We start from the raw sequence: 25,234 nt of genomic DNA, 5'->3' as shown, positions 1-25,234 counted from the left end.
GCTCTTCTGTTATGGCCTGAAAGCTAAATCTGTTTTCACTTTTTTCAACATAAGTGATGGGCTGCGCCGAACTAAATTATTTCGTAATGTTTTCCCCAACCGTGGCAAAGTAATCATTAAAACCATTTCTAAGGCCTAATTAGAATTAAAAGAAACTAGTTCACTAGCCTTTAAAAATAGAAACCTGCCTCTTTTACCAAACTCGGTTCCAAGGTATTTTGCCCAGTACATCTTCGGCACTTCTTCGCATTGGACACGGTCATGTTCCGCCGTTTCCTCATAGCTATGAGTAACGACGCGTTCCAAGCCTGTTTTCGGTGTGCATTCAATGCTACTTAGCGTTTACAGTAATTCTACCCAACGTTGTCAATATACATCTTCCTTAGATGCGCCATCAGGGCATAGATCATGAAATGTGTATGATCTCCATACGTCTACGTGAATTAAACATCGTGCATGCATATGACCATTGGTAACCGGGCACTGTGCTTGCCTTCTGCCATTTGTCTAACTAGCAGTGTATTTACACATCCCTTTCCTGTAGTCGAATCAGAATGCACTCATTTGGCATATACGGGATGGTTCTTTTCTGTTCTGCCATTTTGTCTTAATCTCGCTTTCGATCTCTGCAGCAAACGTGGGCTGTCGGGATTGTTCCATGTCACACCATGGCATGCTGGCTGACAGCCCAGCATTGCGCGTGATCAACTTCGTGGTAAGCTCTGACGCAGTTTCCTGCGGCCTTGCCTAATTTACCGATGCGATGAAGTTGGTACATTAAATGTTAGTAGAAATCGTATCGATAGATTACATTAAATTATTGCCTCGAAAACTTGTTACTATTAAAACGCGTTACAAAAAGACTATACGCAATGTCTTAAAACAGCAGAATATGCTATAACTATTTGCTTTCCAGTCATATTCATGCCTCTGTTTACCACAGAGGCATGAATATGACTCTGTGAATATGAATATGAATATGAATATGGCTAGAGGTAGTAAACGGACAAGTACTAATTATAAAACTTTGAAGAATATTTTTGAAAGAAATGTCGGATATTGAACCCTAATGCAAGACATGAAACTCGACATACGGGAAGTTCGTAACCAGTTCTAGAAATGCAACATTCTCACGAAGCTATACAATTTCTGCCGCGTAATAAATCCTCGCCCATTTCTACTAGAAAACCAAGAATGAAAGGCTGTACACGGTGTCACGTCTTTGGCGTTCGCCCATCTGCGAGGTCACTGTTTCAGACTATTTAACTACTTGCATTTTCTTTTTAGTTTTATAGTAACTTTTCTCACGAATGTTCCTGGCATCAATTATACGGTTTACCTTTTCGTCAGAGCTTGGATGCCAGATAGCGAACAGTGTCGAGGTGTGTTCGTATTCCGATGCGCGAACAAGTGCAGTTAGACGTCCAAGTTGCGCAGCTATTCTCTGTAAAACGAATTTGAAGGAACCCTTTATAGACAAAACATTCATGCTTCGTTGTTACTTGTTATCGGAAGGGTAAGATTTACTTTTTTTGTCAGCGCAGAGGTGGTGCCCAACGAACACATGGACATTGTCAAATACAAAAAATTCTAGGCTTTGTTTTTTCGTCGTGACAGTGACCTAGCTCCTAAGGTGATCTCCCCTGACGCTCGGCAATGACACCTCAGGCCTTCTTGACAATCCCTCTTAAGAGTATGTGTCCCATGTAGCTGCGTAAGCTGTAGAATACACACCCTTAAACGTGGGTAAGGTGCTAAATTGCTCTATATTTCATACACAGGTATAAGTGTGGGAGTGGAATGTCCGGTTTACATTGTTGTTCACTTTTATGGGAGTAAATTATTTTGCAGACTAAGACGCAAACATTTGAGAACGCACGCAGTGCCACGGCAACTGTTTTTCAGCACCCACTCTCTCGTGGAGAACGTTGTCTCTTCTTTATGCACAAATTGAGTAAAGTTGCTCCCGCTTGGGAGTAAAATAACTCATAAACACCGAGCCGTGGTGGAATATACGCTCTAGAGAAGTGTACACCCTTTGGGAGGCTGTATCTTGGTCCGAAAAAGAGTTGCCTGTCTCGCTTGCGGATTCTTTCTTAATAGCTCTACGCTCCCGATTTTTTCTCTGAAGGGTGTTACGTCACGCTGATAATCCGCATGTGTGTTCATGGCCGGAATTTCCCGGGTATACAGCTTTAAAAGAAAGCGACGGCACGCATTATATATATATATATATATATATATATATATATATATATATATAGAGAGAGAGAGAGAGAGAGAGAGAGAATTGTATGTCCCGCATCTGAACCGCCAAGTTTGTTCGATTGAACACAGTGACGAAAAAAAAAAGGGAAGTGACATGGGCAGTAAGGGATAAATTTCTTAGTCTCGCTTCGCAAAATACGATGCAGAGGAAAGCGGTCCGATAAAAAAAGTGGCGGGAATATTGTATTCGAAAACCCTCCGACTTTCGATAATTTTTATATATTTCTGGCCTAAAATGAAAATTTCGCTTGCTAGAGTGAGTACAATTTTACTTTCTCTCTCAGGTTCGACAGTGTCATTCCGATTTAAATGCGCTTTTCTCAGGGAAGAATTTCTGAATTTTGTATGCAGTTAAGTAGGCGGAATATCGGTCTAAACTTCCGGAGACCCCCACTACATCATCATCATATAGTGCATTTGGCACGTAAAGCCCGAGAATTCAATTTGTGTGCGGAATCCCAAACAGCCCTGTTAAAGAATTTCATTTGTGTGCGGAATCGCAACCAGCCCTGTTAAAGTTTCCTGTTAAGCACGCACCTTCTTTCCTCGCTGCGTTTTACAGCGCCTATTACTGTAGCATCCACGGCAGTCATGTGACATCAATCCACCCGTACAATGCACAGTCGACGTACAACCAGGTCCCGGTGAAGCATGGCCTCCGAGATCCACCGCGGCGCGCGCGTTTCTCGAGAAACGCGCGCGGGGGTAAATCTCGGAGGCCATGGGTAAAGATGCCAGTTTCCCGTCAACGCCGCCCGCGGCTCTTCTAACCAGCGATAGTGGCGCCGCTCTGGTGTCAGCGGTGCGCGCGCGCTCTCATTATTGTTGCCCCCAAAAGACGCGTTTCTCGCAAATTCAAGAGATTTCATTCAAGTTGTTAGTCCACGGTTTCTCGCGCAAAAGCAGTTCTACCTCTTACATGTATTCGAATATGGGGAATCCCAGCTGAACCCGAGCTAAATCTTCTCTCTCCTGGTTACGGTTTGCAGCGCGGTCTACTGCGGCATCCACGGCCTTCACTTGACCGGACCTCCGAGGTCGTACGAAGGTACGTAAGCCGGCAGCTAACCCTAATTATATTCGGTAAGAGCAGACATCGAATTGAACCTTAATTAGAATTCGAAAACAAATAGTTAACTAGCCTTTAAATAAAAACAGAAAACTGCCACCTTTACCGAGACGAGTTTTATGGTATTTTGCCAAGTACATGACTAATACTTGTTTGAACTAGACACGGTCATGTACCGCCGTTCCCTCGTCGCAATACGCATCGATGTGTCGCGTTAACGATCAACTGAGAACTCGACGCGTTCCAAGCCCGTCTTCGATGCGCATTCGCGCTTCCAGTGAAACATCTTCTCGGTGCTCGACGTCACTTGCACTTAGCGTTTACCGTAATTCTACCCAACGTTGTTTAGATGGATTTTTCATAGACCCGCCATCATGGCACATAACATGAATTCTGCGTGATCTTCAATACGTCTATGTGAATCCAAGATGGTGCATATATATGACTTATTCTGTAACCAGACACTGTGCTTGCCTTCTTCCATTTGCCTAAATAGCATTGTATATATATAGATTCCTTTCGTGTAGTCGAACCAGAATGCAATCGGTTGGCATACACGGGACGCTTCTGTTATTTTTCTGTTCTGCCCTGTAGTCTTAAGAGGAAGGTTTAGCTCGGGCCCAACTCAGACGCGGCCTATTCAAATGAAAAAAACGTTTTTCTGAAATAACCCCTGAACCGATTTTAATGAAATTTGTTGCATTCGAGAGAGAAAGGTACATTCTAGCGACTGTTGAAGCGAGATCTTGATTTAGGGCCTACATTTTAAAGAAAGATTTTCAAAAAATTAAGATGAAAAAATAAAAGCAACGTTACAAATTAATAGTTCTGCACCAAGAACAGATATCGCGGTTCTGTAAACGGCATCCATTAGATCATACAAGGCGGGAAAATGCTATATGTGAAAAAACAGCTTACGTGAATTGGTCACGTTGTGCACAAGGCCTTTGCAAAAGCAGTATTTTCATATTACTAAATTTTTTGAGATTAATGTGTGATACAATTTTGTCCGCTTCAGATGTTGCGGATTCTTTTTTGATAGCTCTACGCTCCCGATTTTTCTCTGAAGAGTGTTATGTCACGCTGATAATCCGCATGTTACCCGAGCCAAAGCTTCCTCTTAATCCCTTTTTCGATCTCTGCAGCCCATGTGGGCTGTCGGAATTGTTCCATGCCACACCACGGCATGCTGGGTAACAGCCCAGCACTATACGTGGTCATCTTCGTGGTAAGTTCTCAACGCAGTATCCTAAAGAGTTGCTTAATTTACAGATATGATGAAGTCGTTAGGTTAACTATTAGTACAACTCTTATCGACAGGTTTTGTTGAATTATTGTCACGCAAGCTTATTAACAATTGGATTCGTCGCAATTATCTTTAACACAGATGCATGCATATGACTGTGTGACACCCGTGTACTAAGATTTAGGTGCACTTAAAAAAAACCCAGGTGGTCCGAATTTCCGGACTCCAGCACTACGACGTGCCTCATAATCAGATCGTGGTTTTGGCACGTAAACCACTATAATCGATTATCAAATTGAGACCTTTAACCCACAAGTCGGTCAAATGAACCCTAATTCAAGGCGAGCAGCGTAGGAATTTCTGGCATATTTCAACCACCCAAACCAAGAATAAACTGTCGTACGTGCCTTCATGCCTTCGGCATACGCACATTCTTAAATTCACTGTTTTAGTCTGTTTGACTACTTCCAGATAGGTTTCAAGAAGTGAAACAGTATTGCAAAAAAAAAGGCATTCCACTTGAAAAGTAACACCCGCAGTGCCCAACAAATATCCTTGGTCGCCAGCCCCTCCTTCATTATCGGCACTCTGTTTCTCAAAATGTAGTTAGGTTCCTCAAAGTAAATGGAACATCTTAAACACGTCTTCCGCCGACTTAATTGGAAAAATTTTCCACAAGATGTGAATGATCTCCTCACCATCAGTAGACCGTCCGAAATCGTGTCTCGATGAGCGATTCTCTCGATTACCTCTCCCGGCTTAAAAGCCGCTCTAATTACAATGACATCTCTAATCACTACGTGGATTCCCATTGTACGCTTCTATGGTAAAAGCAATCTCAAAAAATTTGTTTCATTATTGTACTTTCCGCGGTAATGGGCAAAAGTAATGTGACGCCATATTCGTTGAAAGCAAAAGTGGCGTCATTTTGTCTTCGAAGGCGCGTAATTTGTTTTGTTGGCCTGCCTTGAGAGGGGGATTGATGTTTATCCTGAATCAGAACCGCCACGTTCGTACGATTGAGGGAAGTGACAAGTTACATTTGTAGTAAGGGATGAATTACTGTTTGACTTTGCAAAGTACGATGCAGAAGAAACGCGGTCCGGTAAAAAAGTGCCGGCAATGTCTCATTTGAAACGCCTTCGACCCTTCATATACGCAACGAGCAAACCGATTCTCGGGATTTTTTTTGCTATATCATGCTTTACATGAAAATGTTCTCTGTTTTCATAGTCAATACAATTTTACTTGGTCTCTCAAGTTCATCAACCTAATTCGCATCGGTCCAGCGGTTTTCTCAATGAACCATCTATGCCTTTTATATGCATTCAATTAGGCGGAATCGGAGACAGCCCCCAAATGAAGTTTTCTGTTTAGCACGAACCTGGATTTCATCGCTACGTATTGTAGCACGGCCTACTGTGGCGTCCGTTGCCGTCACGTGACCGCTATCCGCCCGAACAATGCGCAGTCAACGTGCAAACAGGCTCCGGTCAAGACGCGAGTTCTCCCGTAGACGTCATCGGCGGCGCTTCTAACCAGCGATGGTGGCGCCGTCCTAGAGTTAAAGGTACACGCACGCACTCATTATTGTTGCCCCAAGAATATAACTTCTCTCAAATTCCACAAATTTCACACGAATAAGTCCAGCAGCTATCTCATAAAAGGATTACTGCATTTTACATGTATTTGAACAGGCGGCATTGCCGTTGGCGACGAGCTAAAGCTTCCTCTCTCCTGGTTACGTTTTGCAGCGCGGTCTAATGTGGCATCCACGGCCGTCACGTGACAGCACGTCCGACGTCGTACGAGGGTACGTATACCGGCAGCTGGCCCTAGTCTATGCGGTAAGAGCAGACCTTGAATTCACGTATAGCGGCCTTAATTATAATTAAAGAACAAACGAATGGTTAACTACCCCTTAAAGAAACAGAAAACTGCCATTTTTACACAAGTCGGTTGGAGGTATTTTGCCCGGTACACGCTTTGTACTTGTTTGCACTCGACAATGTCATGTTCCGCCATGACGTCATCGCTATACGTATCGACGCGTCGCGTTCACCATCAAATCTGCATCAGTCGCGTTCCAAGCTAGTCTTCGATGTGCATTCCCGCTTGCAATGGAAACTCGATCTCGGTGCTCGATGCTACTTAGCGCTCACCGTAATTCTACCCAACGTTGTTTATCTTCATTTCTCGAAGACCCAATATCATGACAGATATCATGAAATGTGCATGATCTTCAGTACGTTTATGTGAATGGAACATGGTACTCGCATATCACTATTTGGAAACGTAGCACTGTGCTTGGCTTCCGCCATTTGTCTAGCCGGGTAATATAGGTCCCTTTCGTGTAGTCGAATCAGAATGCAATCGGTTGGCATACGCGGGACGGTCCTTTTTTCTCTGCTCTCCCTTTTATCTTAATCCCACTTTCGATCTCTGCAGCGCACGTGGGCTGTCGGGATTCCTCCATGTCACATCATGGTAGGCTCGAGTTCAGCAAAGCCCTGTACGTTGTCAACTTCGTGGTACGCTCTCACGCAGTTTCCAGCAGCGTTGCCTAATCTACACAGAAGATGAAGTCGTTACATTAAATATTTGTACAAACCTTACCCGCAGATTTCGTGAAATCATTGTCACGAAAGCTTACGGTAATTACAGAAAGTGAAAAAAAGTCTCGTCGGAATGTCTTAACAATGTAGAACCTATAATTATTTGATTTCGTCGTGATTGCCATTATCACAGAGACGTGCATATGACTGTACGACTACAATTAAACCCTGATGCAAGATCTGAAACCTGACATCTGAAAAGTTCATTACTAGTTCCAGGCATGGCAACCAATCTAACACTGCTGTACTGTTTCTGGAGCTTAATAAATTCTCGCCAATTTCTACTAGAAAACTAAATGAACTGCCGTACACGTGGCCACACCTTTGGCATAAGCCCATCCGCGAAGTCACTGTTTTGAACTACTTAACTACTTCCTGGTAGGTTACTCGAAGTGAAACAGGTTCTTTCAACTTTGTAGTTTAGCGAGTTCTGCCGTAGATATTGCTAGCATGGACGTTACGGCCTCCGGTTGCGTCAGAGCATGAATGCCGGACAGCGAGCGGTGTCTCGATGTGTTCGTATTCGAATGCGCGAATTAGTGCAGTTAAACGTCCAAGCTGGAAATCTTTGATTGGTGATGCGGAGTTCAAGGCACCCTTTATTCACAAAACACATTCTTCGTTGTTCCTTGTTCTAGGAAATGCAAAAATTGCCTGCACAGAGGTGCTCCCTTACGAACACATAGTCATTGTCAAATAGAGATATGGACTTAGGCTTTTTTCGTTATCACAGTGATCCAGCTGCGGTTTTGTGATTGTCCCTGACGCTTGGCAACGACAGGCCTCCTTAGATGCATGTGTCTCGTCCAACTGCGTGAGGTTTAAGATATGCAGCTAAATAGTGAACCCGGTTGTAAGCTGGTGTATAAATCACATCCTTACACAACGGGGGTTTACGCGTGGGAGTAGTACCCCCAATCACACCCTTATACTCTTTTCAGCGTGTAAATTTAGTCTAGGCCGCCATGACTGAAGAACCAAAGCAGTTCCACGGCAAATTTCTTTTTTTTTTTAAACTTGCTTGTACACTGCCGCGGAACAAGTTTAGGCTTGTTTATGCACAAGTTGTTGCTTCCATTTGGGAGTAAAATAACTCGGGAAGTACGCGCAGTGACGGAAATGTGCACCATTTGCGCGCGTGTAGCTTGTTCCCAAACAGTGATTGCCGTCGGTCTCGCTTGCGTTTCAGAAGGCAATAGGTTAGGACATGTTGTATAATTGAACACGTGGCGTAATATAAGAACAAAGAACAGGTCGAGACATGACAAGCGTTTGTCCTCTCTCGACACGTCCTTTGTTCTTCCTGCGCCAGTTATTCCGTATACTGCTTGCGTTTCCTTTCTTGAAGCTCTGAGCTCGCTACCTCACTTTCGAGAGTGCTGTGTCACGCCTGTATCGTGCGTGTCGTTGGTGCCCGGAATGTTTTGGGCGTAGGGCTTCACAGCAAAGGCAAGGCAGCACGCTGAGTACATATGCGTTGTTTGAGACGAACCAGAACCGCATCGTTCCTATAGGACGGAGCGAAGCGAGAAAAAGAAAATGGAAGTAACACGTATAGTAAAGTATGAATTTCAAAGTCTGACTTTCTAAGATACGATGGAGAAAAAATGCGGTCACATAAAAGCGCGCCAGGCATGTTTATTCGAGAAGCCTCTCGCCCTTCATATATACAACGGGCCGACCAATTTTCGTGAAATCTTGTAAATATTTCAGGCCCTAACTGAAAAATTTGCTTCGTATAGTAGTCGCAAGAAATTAACTTTCTCTCCCAATTTGAAGTTTCATTTCACATCGGTCCAGCAGTTTCCCTCAGTCAAGCATTCTTGCCTTTTGTGTGCATTAAAGTAGAAGCAATCGCAAACAGCACCCATCTGTTTGCGATTGTTACTGCGTTAATACCTTGGCTGCCCGTGGATGCCACACTAACATAGCTGTGGCATCCACGGTCGTCATGTGGCTGCAACCCGCCCGCACAATGCACAGTCGACGTACAACTAGGCCCCGGTCAAGACGCGAGTTTCCCGTCAACGCCGTCGGCGTCGCTTCTATCCATCGATGGTGGCGCCGCCCTAGCGTTAGCGGCAGACGCACGGTCTCACTATAGTTGTAGCCTCAAGGAGATAATTTTTTCTTGAATTCGACAAATTTCATTCACATTAGTTCAGGGGTTGTCTCATACAACGATTTCAGCGTTTCACATGTATTTGAACAGGCAGAATTGCGGTTGGCCCCGAGCTAAAGCTTCCTCTTTCGTGGTTACGGTTTGCAGCGCGGTCTACTGTGGCATCCACGGCCGTCACCTGGCCAGACGACCGCCGTCGTACGAAGGACCGTACGCCGGCAGCTGGCTCTAATGTATGCGGTAAGAACAGACGTCAAATTCACCTGTAGCGGCCTTAATTACAATTCAAGAGCTAATGATTAACTAGCCTTTAAAGAAAACAGAAAACTGCCACCTTTACTTAACTCGGTTTCAAGGTATTTTGCCCAGTACATCTTTAGCACTTCTTTGCATTGGACTCGGTTATGTTCCACCGTTACGTTATCACTGTATATACGATAACGACGCGTTGCGTTGACCATCGAAGTGCAGTCGACGCGTTCCAAGTCAGTTTTGTGCGTGTATTCGATGCTACTTGGCGTTTAAGTAATTCACCCAACGTTGTCAATATACATCTTCCTTAGATGCGCCATCAGGGCATAGGTCACGAAATGTGCATGATCTTCATACGTTTGTGTGAATTAAGCATCGTGCATGAATATGAATATTTCGTAACGTGGCCCTCTGCTTGCCACCTGCCATTTTTCTAACTAGCAGTGTATATCCCCTTCAATCATCAATTGCCTTCGACTGTCGATAAATGTCTGAAATTTACATATTATGCCAAGGTGCTGGAGACTCCACAGAAAGCAAGTCAAGGTGGGATGACAATGACTGTGCATTTTATGGAGAGCCACCGTAATTACATAGTAATTATTCATTTATTGTACAGTCAGTCATGCTACGTTTCTTAATTAAAATGATTTATTCACCCGCTCGAGTTACATGCAAAGGCTAATTATTGGGCACAGGCATTGTAACACGGGGAAAAAAAATTTTCGAAATTGCTAGCGAAACACCAGACTTCAAACGTCCCATCAGACACGGCAGTGCCTTCACCAAAGCGGTCGTTCCTAAAGCGATAACTTTCTCTCAGAAGTGAAGTGGGTGTACTTTAGGAAAGTGAAATGTCTAATTTACTCACAGCTTATTGTTCCTTGTCTATTCCTTGCAACCACTGCACATTAATGGTAAAAATAAGTCGCGTCCGCAAACGTGTACGCCGTGACTGAAGGGGATATTCAGATCCCTTTCGTGTAGTCGAATCAGAATGCAGTCATTTGGCATACGCGGTATGGTTGTTTTCTTTTCCGCCATTTTGTCTTAATCTCGCTTTCGATCTCTGCAGCACGAGTGGGCTGTCGGGATTGTTCCATGTCACACCATGCCTTGCTGGCTGACAGCCCAGCATCGCGCAAGGACGACTTCGTGGTAAGCTCTCACGCAGCTTCCTTGCAGCCTTGCCTAATTTACCGATACGATGAAGTCGTTACATTAACTATTAGTGCAAATCTTATCAATAGATTTCATTAAGTTATTGCCACGCAAACTTGTTATTACAACGTGTTACAAAAATGCTATACGAAATGTCTTGACAATGCAGATGACGCTATAACTATTTGCTTTCCTCACGATTGCATTTGCCACAGTGGCATGACTACATGGCTCGAGGTAGTAAATGGACAAGTACTAATTATGAAACGTGGAAGAATGTTTTTAAAAACAAGTCGGACGATTGAACCCTAACGCAATACGTGAAACTCGACATCCGGAGACTTCGTAACCAGTTCTAGAAATTTGCAACATTCTCACCCTGCTATACAATTTCCGCAGCGTAATAAATTCTCGCCCATTTCTACTAGAAAATCAAGAATGAACTGTCGTATACGCTGTCACGCTTTTGGCGTACGCCCATCAGCGAAGTCATTGTTTTAGACTATTTAACTACTTCCAGATATCTCGCATTTTCCTTTTTAGTATAATGACGTTTTCTCACGAATATTCCTGGCGTCAATTTTACGGTTTACCTTTTCGTCGGAGTCTGGATGCCAGAGAGCGAATGGTGTTTAGGTGTGTTCGTATTTCAATGCGCGAACAAATGCAGTAAAACGTCCAAGTTACACAGCTTTTCTTGGTAAACCGAATTTGAAGAAACCCTTTATTGACAAAAACATTCACGCTTCGTCGTTACTTGTTACAGCAAGGGTAAGATTTACTTTTTTTTTATTAGCACTGAGGTGATGCCCAACGAACATATAGATTCGTCGTGACAGTGACCTAGCTCATAAGGTGACCGCGCCTGGGGCTACGCAATGACACCTCAGGCCTTCTTAACAATCCTTCTTAGGAGAATGTTTCCCATCTAGCTGCCTAAGCTGTAATATATACCCACTTATATACTTATATAAGTGTGTATATATTACACACTTATATATATATATATAGACACTTATATATACACACTTAAGCTGTAATATATACGCGCTATAATTCATACAAGGGTGTAAGCCTGGGAGTGAAAGGTCCGGTTTACTTCCTTATTCACTTCTAAGGGTGTAAATTATTTTGCAGACTAAGACGCAAACACTTGAGAACGCAAGCAGTGCCACGGCAACCTTTTTTTCACCACCTACTATCTCGTGCAGCGAGTTTTCTCTTCTTTATGCAGATTTTGAGTAAAGTTGATACCACTTGGGAGTAAAATAACTCATAAACACCGAGCAGTGGTGGAATATACGCTCTAAAGAAGCGGTACGCCATTTCGGAGGGTGTATCTTATTCCGAAACAATGACTGCTACCTGTCTCGCTTGCGGATTCTTTCTTGAAAGCTCTATGCTCCCGATTTTTCTCTGAAGTGTGTCATGTCACGCTGATAATCCCCATTTCTCGTCGTGGCCGGAATTTCCCGGGCATATAGCTTTATTAGAAAGGGACGACACGCATTTATATATATATATAGTAGGCAAAGAGGGATTCTTCAGGCTACCTTTCAAACGTAAAGAACTTGAGTGGTGCTACAAGGTAAACAGAACAAGTATTTAATTTCGACAGTTTCGATCGGTGGACCGATCTTCATCAGGGTTTACAAAAAAAAAATATATATATATATTATATATATATATATATATATATATATATATATATTATATATATATATATATATATATATATATATATATATATATATATATATATATATGCGTGTGTGTGTGTACGCTTGAACGAAATGACGAAAAGAAAGAAGTGACATGTGCAATGCGAGATAAATTTCTAAGCCTCGCTTTGAAAAATATTATGGAAAGGAAAAGTGGCCCGATAAAAAAGTGGCGGGAATATTGTATTCGAAAAATCTCCGACCCTTCATACACGCAACAATCCAACCAATTTCCGATTTTTTATATATTTCAGGCCTAAAATGAAAATTTCGGTGGCTAGGGTCAGTTCAATTTTGCTTTCTCTCTCGAGTTCAACAATGTCATTGCGATTTAAATGCGGTTTTATATGGGAAGAATTTCTGAATTTTGTATGGACTTAAGCAAGTGGAATTTCTGTCTAAACTACCGGAGTCCCCCACTGAGGCGTGCCTCATAATGAAATCGTGGTTTTTGCACTAGAGAGCCCACAGTATAATTTGCTTTAATTTAGTATGCAAACAGCCTTAAAGATTCCAGTTAAACATGTATCTGCTTTCGTTGCTACGTTTTATACGCGGGTTAATGAGTCTTCCACGGTCGTCACGTGACCGCAATCCACCCATACAGTTCACAGTCAACGTACAACCAGGCGCCGGTAAAGACGCGGGTTTCCCGTCAACAGCGTCGGCGGCGCTTCTAACCAGCGATGGTGGCGCCGCCCTAGCGTTAGCTGTGCGCGTACCATCTCATTACTACACAGAACATAACTTATTCTCTCAAATTCCACAAATTTCATACAAATCAGTCCAGCAGCTATCTTATAACAGGATTACTGCCTTTTACATGTATTTGAATAGTCGGAATTGCAGCTACCTACGAACTAAACCCTCCTCTCTCCTGGTTACGGTTTACAGAGCGCGGTCTACTGTGGCATCCGCGACCCTCGCTTGGCCGGACCTCCGACGTCGTACGAAGGTCCGTATGCCGGCAGGGGGCCCTAATGTATGCGGTAAGAGTAGACGTCAAATTCTCCTATCGCAATATCAGTAAGAATGAAAAAAACTAATAGCTCACTAGCCTTTAAAAAACAGAAAACTTCCACCTTTCCCCATAGGGGTTTTATGGTATTTTGCAAAGTACATGACTCATACTTGTTTGAACTCGAGACGGTCCTGTTCCGCCGTTCCCTTGTCTCAATACGCATCGACGCGTCGCGTTAACGATCAAATGTGCACTGGACGCGTTCCAAGCCAGCATTCGATGCGCATTCACGCTTCCAGGTGAAACGCCTTCTCGGTGCTCGGCGCAGCTTGTACTTAGCGTTTGCCGTAATTCTACCCAATGTTTCTTATATTCATCTTTTAGTAGATGCGCCATGAAGGTACAGACAATGAAATGTGCACAATCTTCGTACGTTTGTCAATTAAGCATTGTGCATGTATATGACCATCTGGTAACGTGGCAATGGGCTTGTCTTCTGGCATTTGTTTAACTAGCGATGCATATATAGATTCGCTTCGTGTAGTCGAATCAGAATACAATCGGTTGACATACGCGGGGCGGTTTATCTTTTTCTCTGTTCTACCATTCTGTCTTAATCTCACTTCGATCTCTGCAGCACACGTGGGCTGTCGGGATTGTTCCGTGTCACACCATGGCATGCTGGCTGACAGCCCAGCATTGCGCGTGGTCATTTTCGTGGTAAGCTCTCACGCAGTTTCCTGCAGCCTTGTCCAATCTACCGATGCCCCCCCCATGAAGTTCTTACATTAAGTATTAGTACAAATTTTATCGATAGACTTCATTCAATTATTGCCACGAAAATTTGCTATTATTATAGTGCGTTACAGAAAGACTATACGAAATCTCTTAACAATGCAAAAGATGCTATATTTCCTTTCGTCACGATTGCATTTGCCACAGAGGCATGAATATGACTACATGGCTAGAGGTAGTAAACGGATAAGTACTAATTATGCAAATCGGACGATTGAACCCTAACGCAATACGTGAAACTCGACATGCGGGGAGTTCATAACCAGTTCTAACCAGTTCCTAACATAACCAGTTCGTAACATAACATAACCAGTTCGTAACAGAAGTATAGACCTTTTGGTGGGGTGTATCTTTTTCCAAAACAGTGATTGCTGCCTGTCTCGCTTGCACCTGCCTTCTTCAAAGCTCTGCGCGCGCTACTTTGAAGAATGCCGAGTCACGTGATAACGCGCATGGCCTTGTGACCAGAATGTCCAGGCGGTGCTGCTTTAAAGGAAAAGGAAGGCGCGCAATATATGTAAATGATTGTTCTTGTTTGTCCCGAATCAGAACCGCCACGTTTGTACAATTGAACGAAGTGACAAAAACAAAACGGAAATTCCATTTGTGGAGGGATGATTTCTAAGTCTCACTTCGCAAAATGCGATACAGAGGAAAAGCAGTCCGATAAATAAGTAGCGGGGATGGTGTGCTCGAAAAGCATCGACTTTTCGAAAAGCTTGGACTCGGATTTTACTTTTCTCTCGCTGAAGTTCAACAATTTCATTCGCATCGCTCCAGCGGTTTTCTCAAGAAAGCATTCTTGAGTTTTGTATTGGCTGACTTTCGGTCTGAATTTCCGGAGTCCCCCACTACAGCCAGCCTCGTAATCGAATCGTGGATTTGGCTCGTAAAATCCCAGAATGTAATTTTATTTTATTTAGTATGCGGAATCCCAAACAGCCCTGTTGATGTTTCCTGTTAAACATGCACCAGCTTTCTTCGCTACGTTTTACAGCGCGTATTAGTGTAGCATCCACGGCTGTCACGTAACCGTAATCCACCCGGACAGGCACAGTCGACGTACAACCAGGTCCAGGTCAAGACGCGAGTTTCCCGTCAACGCCGTCGGCGTCGCTTCTATCCATCGATGGTGGCGCCGCCCTAGCGTTAGCGGCTGATGCGCGATCTCATTATAATTGTAGCCTCAGAAACAATTTTTCAACAAATTTATTTTACATTAGTCCAGGGGTTGTGTTATACAAAGATTTCAGTGTTTCACACGTATTTGAACAGGCGTAATTGCAGTTGGCCCCGAGCTAAAGCTTCCTCTTTCGTGGTTACGGTTTGCAGCGCGCTCTACTGTGGCATCCACGGCCGTCCCTTGCGCAAACGACCGCCGTCGTACGAAGGACCGTACGCCGGCAGCTGGCCCTAATGTATGCGGTAAGAGCAGACGTCGAATTCACCTATAGCAATTTTAATTAGAATGAAAAAGAAACTAATAGTTCACTAGACTTTAAAAACAAACCTGCCACTATTACCCAACTCGGTTTCAAGGTATTTTGCCCAGTACATGTTAAGTACTTCTTTGCATTGTACACGGTTATGTTCCGCCATTACTTCATCATTATACGTCACGACGCGTCGCGTTGTCCATCAAGGCGCGGTCGACGCGTTCCAAGCCAGTTTTCGGTGTGTATTCGCGCTTCTAGGTGAAAGTCCATCTCGGGGCTCGATGATACTTGGCGCTAACCGTATTTCTAGACGACATTGTACATATTCAGTTTTCGTAGATGCGGCATCAGGGCATAGGTCGTGAAATGTAATCTTTAAACGTTTATGTGAATTAAACATGCTGCATGCATGTGACTATTTGGTAACCGGGCACTGTGCTTGCCATCTGCCATTTGTCTAACTAACAGTGTATATACACATCCCTTTCGTGTAGTCGAATCAGAATGCAGTCATTTGGCATAGACGGGATGGTTCTTGTCTTTTCTGCCATTTTGTCTTAATCTCGCTTTCGATCTCTGCAGCACACGTGGGCTGTCGGGATTGTTCCATGTCACACCACCGTATGCTGGCAGACAGCCCAGCATTGCGCGTGGTCAACTTCGTGGTAAGCTCTCACGCAGTTTCCTGCGGACTTGCCTAATTTACCGGTACGATGAAGTTGTTACATTAACTATTAGTACAGATCTTATCGATAAAAAAATTAAATTATTGGGTTTTACGTGCCAAAACCACTTTTCTGATTATGAGGCACGCCGTAGTGGAGGACTCCGGAAATTTCGACCACCTAGGGTTCTTTAACGTGCACCTAAATCTAAGTACACGGGTGTTTTCGCATTTCGCCCCCATCGAAATGCGGCCGCCATGGAAATTTTATCGATAGACTTTGTTAAATTATTGCAACGAAAATTTGTTAGTATTAGAGTGCGACAGAAAAACTATGAAATGTGTGAACGATGCAGAAGATGCTATAAGTATTTTCTTTCGTCACGACTGCCTTTACCACAGAGGCATGAATATGACTACATGGCTAGAGGTATTAAACGGATGATTACTAGTTATGAAACTTGGAAGAATATTTTTTTTGGAAAACAAGTCGGACCATTGAACCCTAATGCAAGACGTGAAACTCGACATCCGGGAAGTTCGTAACCAGTTCTAGAAACGCAACATTCTCACGCTGCTATACAATTTCTGCAGCGTAATAAATCCTCGTCTATTTCTACAATAAAAGCAAGAATGAACAGTCGCACACGCTGTCACGACTGTTCGTAGCGTAGTCACTGTTTTAGCCTTATTCCGGATATCTCGCATTTACTTTTTGGTAAATGAGTAAAATAACACACGAATCCCGAGTAGTGGTGGAATATACGCTTTAAAGAAGTATACACCATTTGGGAGGGTGCATCTTGTTGAGAAACAATGAGTGCTGCCTGTCTCACTTGCTTATTCTTTCTTGAAAGGTCTACGCTACCGATTTTTCTCTAAAGTGTCATGGTTCATGTCACGCTGATAACCCGCATGTCTGTTCGTGGCCGGGATATTCCGAGCATATAGCTTTAAAGAAAAGGGAAGGCACGCATCATATATATATAATATATTGCTGTTGGATGTCCCCAATCTGAAAGGCCACGCCTGTACGATTGAACGACATGACGAAAAGAAAACGGAAGTGGCATGTGCGGTAAGGGATAAATTTCTAAGTCTCGCTTTGCAAAATCCGACCCTTCATACGGGCAATGCTCCAACAAATTTTCGATAATTTTTATTTCAGGCATAAAATGAAAATTTCCCTTCTAGAGTCGGTACAATTTTACTTTTCTCTCTCAAGTCGTCCGAGGCCAGCGGTGGTACAAGCCGTAGAAGCCATGGACATGTTCGACTACACTAAATTTCAGAATGTATGCAAGTGCAGTATTTCTAGTTTGGTGAACTTGCTAAAACTTTTACGCATACCTTAGTCATAAAGCTTACATAAAAGACACCTGTTTCAGGTATGTTGACGATTATTTGGTGTGCATAAAAGAAAACCAGAACGAACCAGTTAGCGTAGAAACTGTCATCAGCACGTTCAAGAAAGCGCATGAAGGTCTAGAATCCTCGTGCACTTCCATCGAAGGTGGATTGCAGTACCTTGACATAAAGATTACTGGACATACTGGTACTAAACATTACTGAAACATTACAAATTTGGAGGAGAAGAAATCCAGAGGTATGACTCTTGCCATTCTAAAATCGTAAAAAGAGGCATCGCCAAGGCTTGCATCAGTCAAGCAGTTGAAAAATCATGCTACCATGCTGTGAGGGAGAGCATCGATTTGCAAGTAAGCCGTTTAAGGAACAGTGGGTACCCGAACAGTATGGTGGTGCAAGTCTGTGAAAACATTTTGCCCCATATCAGAGCCAACAGGAAAAGGCAAGAAACAGGTAAACAAATTTTTAAAAAACGCGTGGTGCTGCCTTACATCCATGGCTTGTCACATAGGATAAAGAAGACAGCCCAACGCCATGATGTTCAAGTACTGTTCTCCGCTCCGCAAAAACTAAAAGGCATGTGCAAGAGAGTGAACGCAGGATCCAAAGGGGGCAGTCCAAGTGCTACGGTCTCTCAGATTAAGCACGTGAAAAATTTCGTCGAATGTGCTGCTTCAGTGGTTTACCGAATCCCACTAGATTGCCGGAAAGTGTACACTGAGCAAACTGGACGTTGTCTAAATGATAGGTTACGGGAGCACAAATACACGTGCCAGCTTCTGATAGCAACTTGGCTGCACATTGTAAACAATGCAAATGTTCTCCGCTAGTAGAAAGCACCACAGTCATTGGCACATCAAAAACAAAAACGGAGCGAGAAATATGGGAGGCGCTTGCGATAGCTAAAGAAAAAGAGATGTGCGTAAGCACTCCGTCCATCGCGCTTATCGAAGCTGAAGTCGAGTTTGCCAGGGCGAATGGGTTCAAGTGAACGATGTATGCTTGGCCCAAAGTATGATCACATGTCGTCGCCTTGTCATACATACTTATATCCCCCCCAGCGCCATATCTCCTTGTATATAAGCGCGTTCTTTAACAGTATTAAATAGTTTTTAGTTTGCGCCACGTACGTCCACGTGCTGTCATTCACTTAATCGTCAGTGTAACACTAAGCGCAATATAATCATGAGCTCGTTATCGTTTCTTCCCTAAAAGAAATTTCATTCAAGTTAGTCCACGGTGTCTCTCGTGAAAGCACTTCTACCTCTCACATGTATTTGAGCATGGGGAATCCCAGTTGCCCCGAGCTAAAGCTTCTCTTTCCTGGTTACGGTTTGCAGCGCGGTCTACTGTGGCATCCACGGCCCTCGCTTGGCAGAACCTCCGACGTCGTACGAAGGCCCGTATGCTGACAGTTGGCCCTAATGTATGCGGTAAGAGCAGACCTCGAATTCACCTTACTTAGAATTCAAAAACGAATAGTTTACTAGCCTTTAGAAAAACAGAAAACTGCCAGCTTTCCCGAAAGAAGTTTTATGGTATTTTGCCAAGTTCATGTCTAATACTTGTTTCGACTCGACACGGTCATGTTCCACTGTTCCCTTATCCCTATACTCATCGACGCATCGCGTTTTAACAATCAAATGTGCACTCGACGCGTTCGAAGCCATTCTTCCATGCGCATTCGCGCGTCCAGTTTAAACGTCTTCTCGGTGCTCGACCCAACTTGTACTTAGCATTTACCGTAATATTATCCAACGTCTCCAATATTCATTTTTAGTACATGCGTCATGAGGGAACAGAAAATGAAATGTGCACGATCGTCGTACGTTTGCCAAATAAACATCGTGCAAGTATATGACCATCTGGTAACCTGGCACTGTGCTTGTCTTCTGGGATTTGTCTAACTAGCGATGCATATATAGACTCCTTTCGAATAGTCGAAGTCGGAAACAAGGTTGGGGAAGTTATACGTGGGCAATTAAGAGTATATTTCTTTTTGTTAGAAACAGATTCCTGTCACTGAAAGCACTATAATGATGCCCGAGCGTTATTCACATGTCGATGTCGCTTGTCTGTCCATTACTGCAGGAATTCTGCGCAGTTTCGGATGTCGTGACCCTTCGAAACGATCGGGAGGAACGGCCACTGGAGGCCGGGTTTTCATTTCAGGAACTTCGGGGTAAGCTGATACAGCTGGTTGTATAAGATGTCTAAAATTCTTCAAAAAGATGGACCACGGCAGGTTGCGCAATTCTAGTCTTGAACCGGATTACTAGCAGGGGTTTCGCTTGAGAAATGAACTGAATTGTGTAAATTATATCAACCGATTTCGCTATTATGCTACCGACTTATGTAACTTTAGGACTCTCGACCACTCGTCCGACCGTCGTTTATCGTGGACGACGGCGCTTGCTTTCCGTGTGCCACCGCCAAAGATGCTGACTCACTGCCAAGCCGACGCCCAGAGCCGCGGCCGCTCATTTCGCCACGGTCCGCGCGCACGGTTCTTTCGCGCGAAGCGAGGTTCAGAACCCTGCGATACGATAGCGCATGAAAGCAGTCACGTGGCCATATTTCGCATTTCGCGGGCTTTCCTTAAACGCCGAAAAAAATAACCGCGCATCAAGACCACTTCGTGTTGTCCCTTTCTTCAAGTCTCGTGTTTTCTTGCGGTAATTTCCCAAAATCATGAATAACCAACTGGCCTACACCCACACTCTGCTACGCAGCGTTTACGTTTCCACAAAAAGTTGGATCAGTCGTCTCTGAATCTCCTCTACAACGTAACGAAACGCAATTGGCCCTAAATATAGAAATATTTCTATAATTCATCTTAGTTAATTGACTAATTAAGCGGAATATCTGCGGCTAACCACTTCATAGATATACACTTTGCTACGTACTCTGCACTGGGGAAGGGGTAAGGGGAGACAGAAAGGTAGAGGGACGTTGACATTTAGAGCACTGGGCAGAAATCTCATTACGTCAGCATGATCAACGGCCAACGCTATGCCTTTTTTTTTTTATTTAGACAGTCGGATTCCCCCGGTTCATGCCTGTAGAAGCACACCGGAGAGCGCAAAGCCACACTGCTCTAGCCATGTAAGTCCTTGGTTGAAGTTACGTGAAGCAACCTGTAGTTTAATCTTATCAAATGCGTTCCTTTAGAGGTATTCGAACACCCAAGCGTAACAAAAACAATGCTAAAAATAATAAACTTACCAGACCACTGTTAGCTGCAGTCTACCGCGGATATGACTCGTCTAGCAGTATTTAGCATGTGCCTTGCTGTGCTGCCATTATTTCAGGAGTATCCATCACAGCCTTCACAAAAAGCAAGCGCCGTTCTCGATGTGGCTCCTGGTTCCTCCCCGGCGCGAAGTGGAATCAAATAGTTAGTGCACGACAAGCTGTTGGCTTTGCCAGAACTTTCGTTACTGTCCCGTTGAACACTCTTGCTGCGCGGGAGCTTTCCACTGAACTGCGTGGTAACCACAACAGCCACGCTATCTCTGTTATTAAACGTGGGTAGCAGAGAGCAAGCCGGAAGAGGCTTCACAAATGTTTACAGGCGTAAGAAATGTACTTCAGAGAAATTACAACTTGATTGTACTCCGTAATGGAGAAAATTCTGTCTTGGTCTCACCTCACCACATCCTGTGCTTGCAAATTTCCGTCGAGTTCTTGCTCACATGGTAACACCGACCAATCAGCTAGGACACAAAGTGATCCTGCGATATTGACATCGCTCGGTGAGCTCAGCAGAGACGGGTTTCTGAAGCAGGGCCAACCGGGGGTGTGTTCCATAAGGACAATGGGCCAATCACGTCGCAATGGTATCAGCAACTGGTCCACAAGGATGTAGCCGTCCTGTCCTCCAGATTATGCGTATAAAGGGTATTCCTTTACTCCCCGAGCGAAAGGCGCTTATCAGGAGTGACCGTTTTGAAGGTATGGTTGCTATCAAAAGGGCCGTAACGAACCCCCCCCCCCCTTCTTCCGAATAAATCCATCCAGCAATGAAGGGGAATTCCTTTCAAGGTAATCGATACTCATGATTTAGGACGCACACTTAAAATGTGTGTGTCCTCCTTGGTGTCTGTGTGAACGTGTATAATATTTCAAGCGCGCTTCCTCGTCAGTAACTTCAAGGGGACGCAATCTAGTTTCCAGTCGACACTAGTCCACCTAGTTTTTATGACTCGTGTATCTCTTATTTTGGCACAGCACAAAAGCACATATACCTTTAAAAAGGGACATTCAACGGTGCGTGACATGAAAGTGCTCATTCACGTAATTAACAAGCACGCGAATTATGAAGAACGTGCCTTTACCACAGCCATTCATTTTCCCCTAGCTGTCTCTACAAATATTCAAGGTTCGCACGACGTAATCCTTGGTATTACTGAGAATGTCCTCGCGATCACGAAAATTGCCTGTACCAGTTGGCTGGCTAGTTGGCTGCTTGTGACGAGATTGTAACGAGATTCTAACGAGATTGTGACGAGATTGTAAATTTCCTGATGCATGCAGTGCAATTATATTTGGCTCACATGTTCACAAAGGCCTCATCTACAGATCCTCATCCTATTATGTTCAAGAAAGTGGTTCAGGGCCCCTTTAAGCGGCAGCAGCAGTTGCATGAACAAAAAGGCAGCTGTGAAAACATCGTCTTTGGCTTGTCGAATGTCGAATTTAAAAAGTGACCTCCGAGATATGTTCATGAGTTTTCTATTCCTGAAATCGCTAAGCTTTTACCAGTTGTACTTCACAAAAATATTCTACACAATATAACCACGCCTGTTACACAGACCCGCTAATGGCATAGTTTGATATAACGGACCAATTTTCTCATCTCTACCTATATAATCACCAGGTGCTATTAAATGGGTGGAGACATAACTATCTTTTGTCTTATTCTTATGCTTCACACGCAGGTTCATCATTATCATCACCAGCTTGGTTACGCCCACTGCAGGGCAAAGGCTTCTCCCATACTTATCCAACTACCCCGGTCATGTACTAATTGTGGCCATGTTGTCCCTGCAAACTTCTTAATCTCATCCGCCCACGTAACTCTCTGCCCTCCCCTGCTACGCTTCCCTTCCCTTGGAATCCAGTCCGTAACCCTTAATGACCATTGGTTATCTTCCCTCCTCATTACATGTCCTGCCCATGCACATGCGTTTGGTCCCTCACCCAATCTACTCTTTTCTTATCCCTTAACGTTGCACCTATCATTATTCTTTCCATAGCTCGTTGCGTCGTCCTCAATTTAAGCAGAACCCTTTTCGTAAGCCTCCAGGTTTCTGCCCCGTACGTGAGTACTGGTAAGACACAGCTGTTATGCACTTTTCTCTTGAGGGATAATGGCAACCTGCTGTTCATGATCTGAGAATGCCTGCCAAACGCATCCCAGCTCATTCTTCTTATTCTTCTGATTATTTCAGTCTCATAATCCGGATCTGCGGTTACTACCTGTCCTAAGTAGATGTATTCCCTTACCACTTCCAGTGCCTCGCTACCTATCGTAAACTGCTTTTCTCTTCCGAGGCTGTTAAACATTACTTTAGTTTTCTGCAGATTAATTTTTAAACCCACCCTTCTGCTTTGCCTCTCCAGGTCAGTGAGCACGCATTGCAATTGGTCCCCTGAGTTACTAAGCAAGGCAATATCACAGCGAATCGCAAGTTACTAAGGTATTCTCCATTACCTTTTATCCCCAATTCTTTCCAATACAGGTCTCTGAATACCTCCTGTAAACATGCTGTGAATAGCATTGGAGGGGTCGTATCTCCCTGCCTGACGCCTTTCTTTATTGGGATTTTGTTGCTTTCTTTATGGAGGACTACAATGGCTGTGGAGCCGCCATAGATATCTTTCAGTATCTTTACATACGGCTCCTTACTGCCTTTTACATGTATTTGAACAGGCAGAATATCAGTTGGCTAAGAGCTAAGCCTTCCTCTCTGCTGCTTACGTTTTGCAGCGCGGCATACTCTGGCATCCACGGCCGTCACGTGACGGGTCTAAGGCGTCGTACGAGAGTCCATATGCCGGCAGCTGGCCCTAATGTACGCGGTAAGAGCAGACGTCGAATTCACGTATAGCGGCCTTAACTATAATTAAAGAACAAACTAATAGTTAACTAACGCTTCAAAAAACAGAACTGTCATTTTTACACAATTCGGTTAATGTATTTTACCCGGTACATGTTTTGTACTTTCTTCGCACTCGACAATGTCACGTTCCACCGTGACGTCATCGCTATACGTATCGACGCATCGCGTTCACCATCAAATCTGCACCAGTCGCGTTCCAAGCCAGTCTTCGGTGTGCATTCCGCTTGCAATGGAAACTCCATCTCGGTGCTCGATGCTACTTAACGCTTACCGTAATTCTACCCAACGTTGTTTATCCCCATTTTTCGAAGACCCAACATAATGAGATATCCTGAAATGTGCATGATCTTCAGTACGTTTATGTGAATTGAACAAGCTGCTTGCATATAACTATTTGGTAACGTAGCACTGTGCTTCTCTTCCGCCATTTGTCTAGCCGGGTAATATAGGCCCCTTTCGTGTAGTCGAATCAGAATGCAATCAGTTGGCATACGCGGGATGGCTTGTTCTTTTCTGCGATTTCATCTTAATGTCGCCTTCGATCTCTGCAGCACACGTGGGCTGTCGGGATTCCATGTCACATCATGACAGGCTCGCTTTCAGCAACGCTCTGTACGTGGTCAACTTCTTGGTAAGCTCTCACGCAGTTTCCAGCAGCGTTGTGTAATGTACAGAGACGATGACGCCGTTACATTAACTACTTGTACAACTCTTATCCACAGCTTTCGTGAAATCATTGTTACGAAAGCTTACGGTAATTACGGGTAGCTACAAAAAGTCTCATCGAAATGTCTTACCAATGTAGATGCTATAATTATTCCATGTCGTCGTGATCGCCGTTATCACAGAGACGTGCGTATGACTATAATTAAACCCTGATGCAAGACCTGAAACCTGACATTCGAAGAGTTCATTACGAGTTTCAGGCATGCAACAATCTCGCACTGCTATACAATTTCTGCACCGTAATAAATCCTCGCCGAGTTCGACTAGAAAACCAAGACTGAACTGCCGTACACACTGTCACGCCTTTGGCATAAAGTCACTGTTTTTGCTATTTGACTACTTCCAGATAGATTACTCGAAGTGAAACTGATTCTTTCATCTTGTTTGCAATTTAGCGAGTTTTGCCGTAAATATTACTGGCATGAACTTTACGGTTGCGTCAGAGCATGAATGCTGCACAGCGAGCGGTGTTCCGGTCTGTTCGTATTCCAATGCGCGAATTAGTGCAGTTTAACGACCAAATTGGAAAGCTTTGCTTAGTAATACGGAGTGGAAGGCACCCTTAATTAACAAAACATACATTCTTTTTTTTGTTCTTGTTCTTGGAAATGCAAAAATTGTTTGCACAGAGGTACTGCCTTACGAACACATACTCATTGTCAAATAGAGGAATGGTACTGTTTTTTTTCGTTATGGCGGTGATCC

General features: G+C 43.9%; 1 protein-coding gene across 2 annotated transcripts in view; it reads left to right on the top strand.

Annotated features, from left to right (window-relative positions):
- Window positions 1–631: 631 nt before the first annotated feature.
- LOC126525812 (uncharacterized) overlaps window positions 632–25,234 on the top strand; it is an 80,200-nt gene continuing 55,597 nt past the window's right edge. For both annotated transcript variants that reach the window (XM_072289974.1, XM_072289975.1), the window contains exons 1-10: window positions 632–715; window positions 3,258–3,316; window positions 4,483–4,565; window positions 6,338–6,396; window positions 9,468–9,560; window positions 10,648–10,730; window positions 13,349–13,443; window positions 14,053–14,135; window positions 15,543–15,635; window positions 16,229–16,311. In XM_072289974.1, the coding sequence (XP_072146075.1) occupies window positions 13,416–13,443; window positions 14,053–14,135; window positions 15,543–15,635; window positions 16,229–16,311 (287 nt within the window). In that variant the 5' untranslated portion in view covers window positions 632–715; window positions 3,258–3,316; window positions 4,483–4,565; ... (2 more) ...; window positions 10,648–10,730; window positions 13,349–13,415. The remainder of the gene's footprint in view (window positions 716–3,257; window positions 3,317–4,482; window positions 4,566–6,337; window positions 6,397–9,467; window positions 9,561–10,647; window positions 10,731–13,348; window positions 13,444–14,052; window positions 14,136–15,542; window positions 15,636–16,228; window positions 16,312–25,234) is intronic.

This window comes from Dermacentor andersoni, chromosome 8 (genome assembly GCF_023375885.2).
Source record: "Dermacentor andersoni chromosome 8, qqDerAnde1_hic_scaffold, whole genome shotgun sequence".
In the NCBI taxonomy this organism is placed as follows: Eukaryota; Metazoa; Arthropoda; class Arachnida; order Ixodida; family Ixodidae; genus Dermacentor; species Dermacentor andersoni.
Note: the sequence above shows the minus strand (reverse complement) of the source record. Positions and strands in the feature narration are given on the sequence as shown.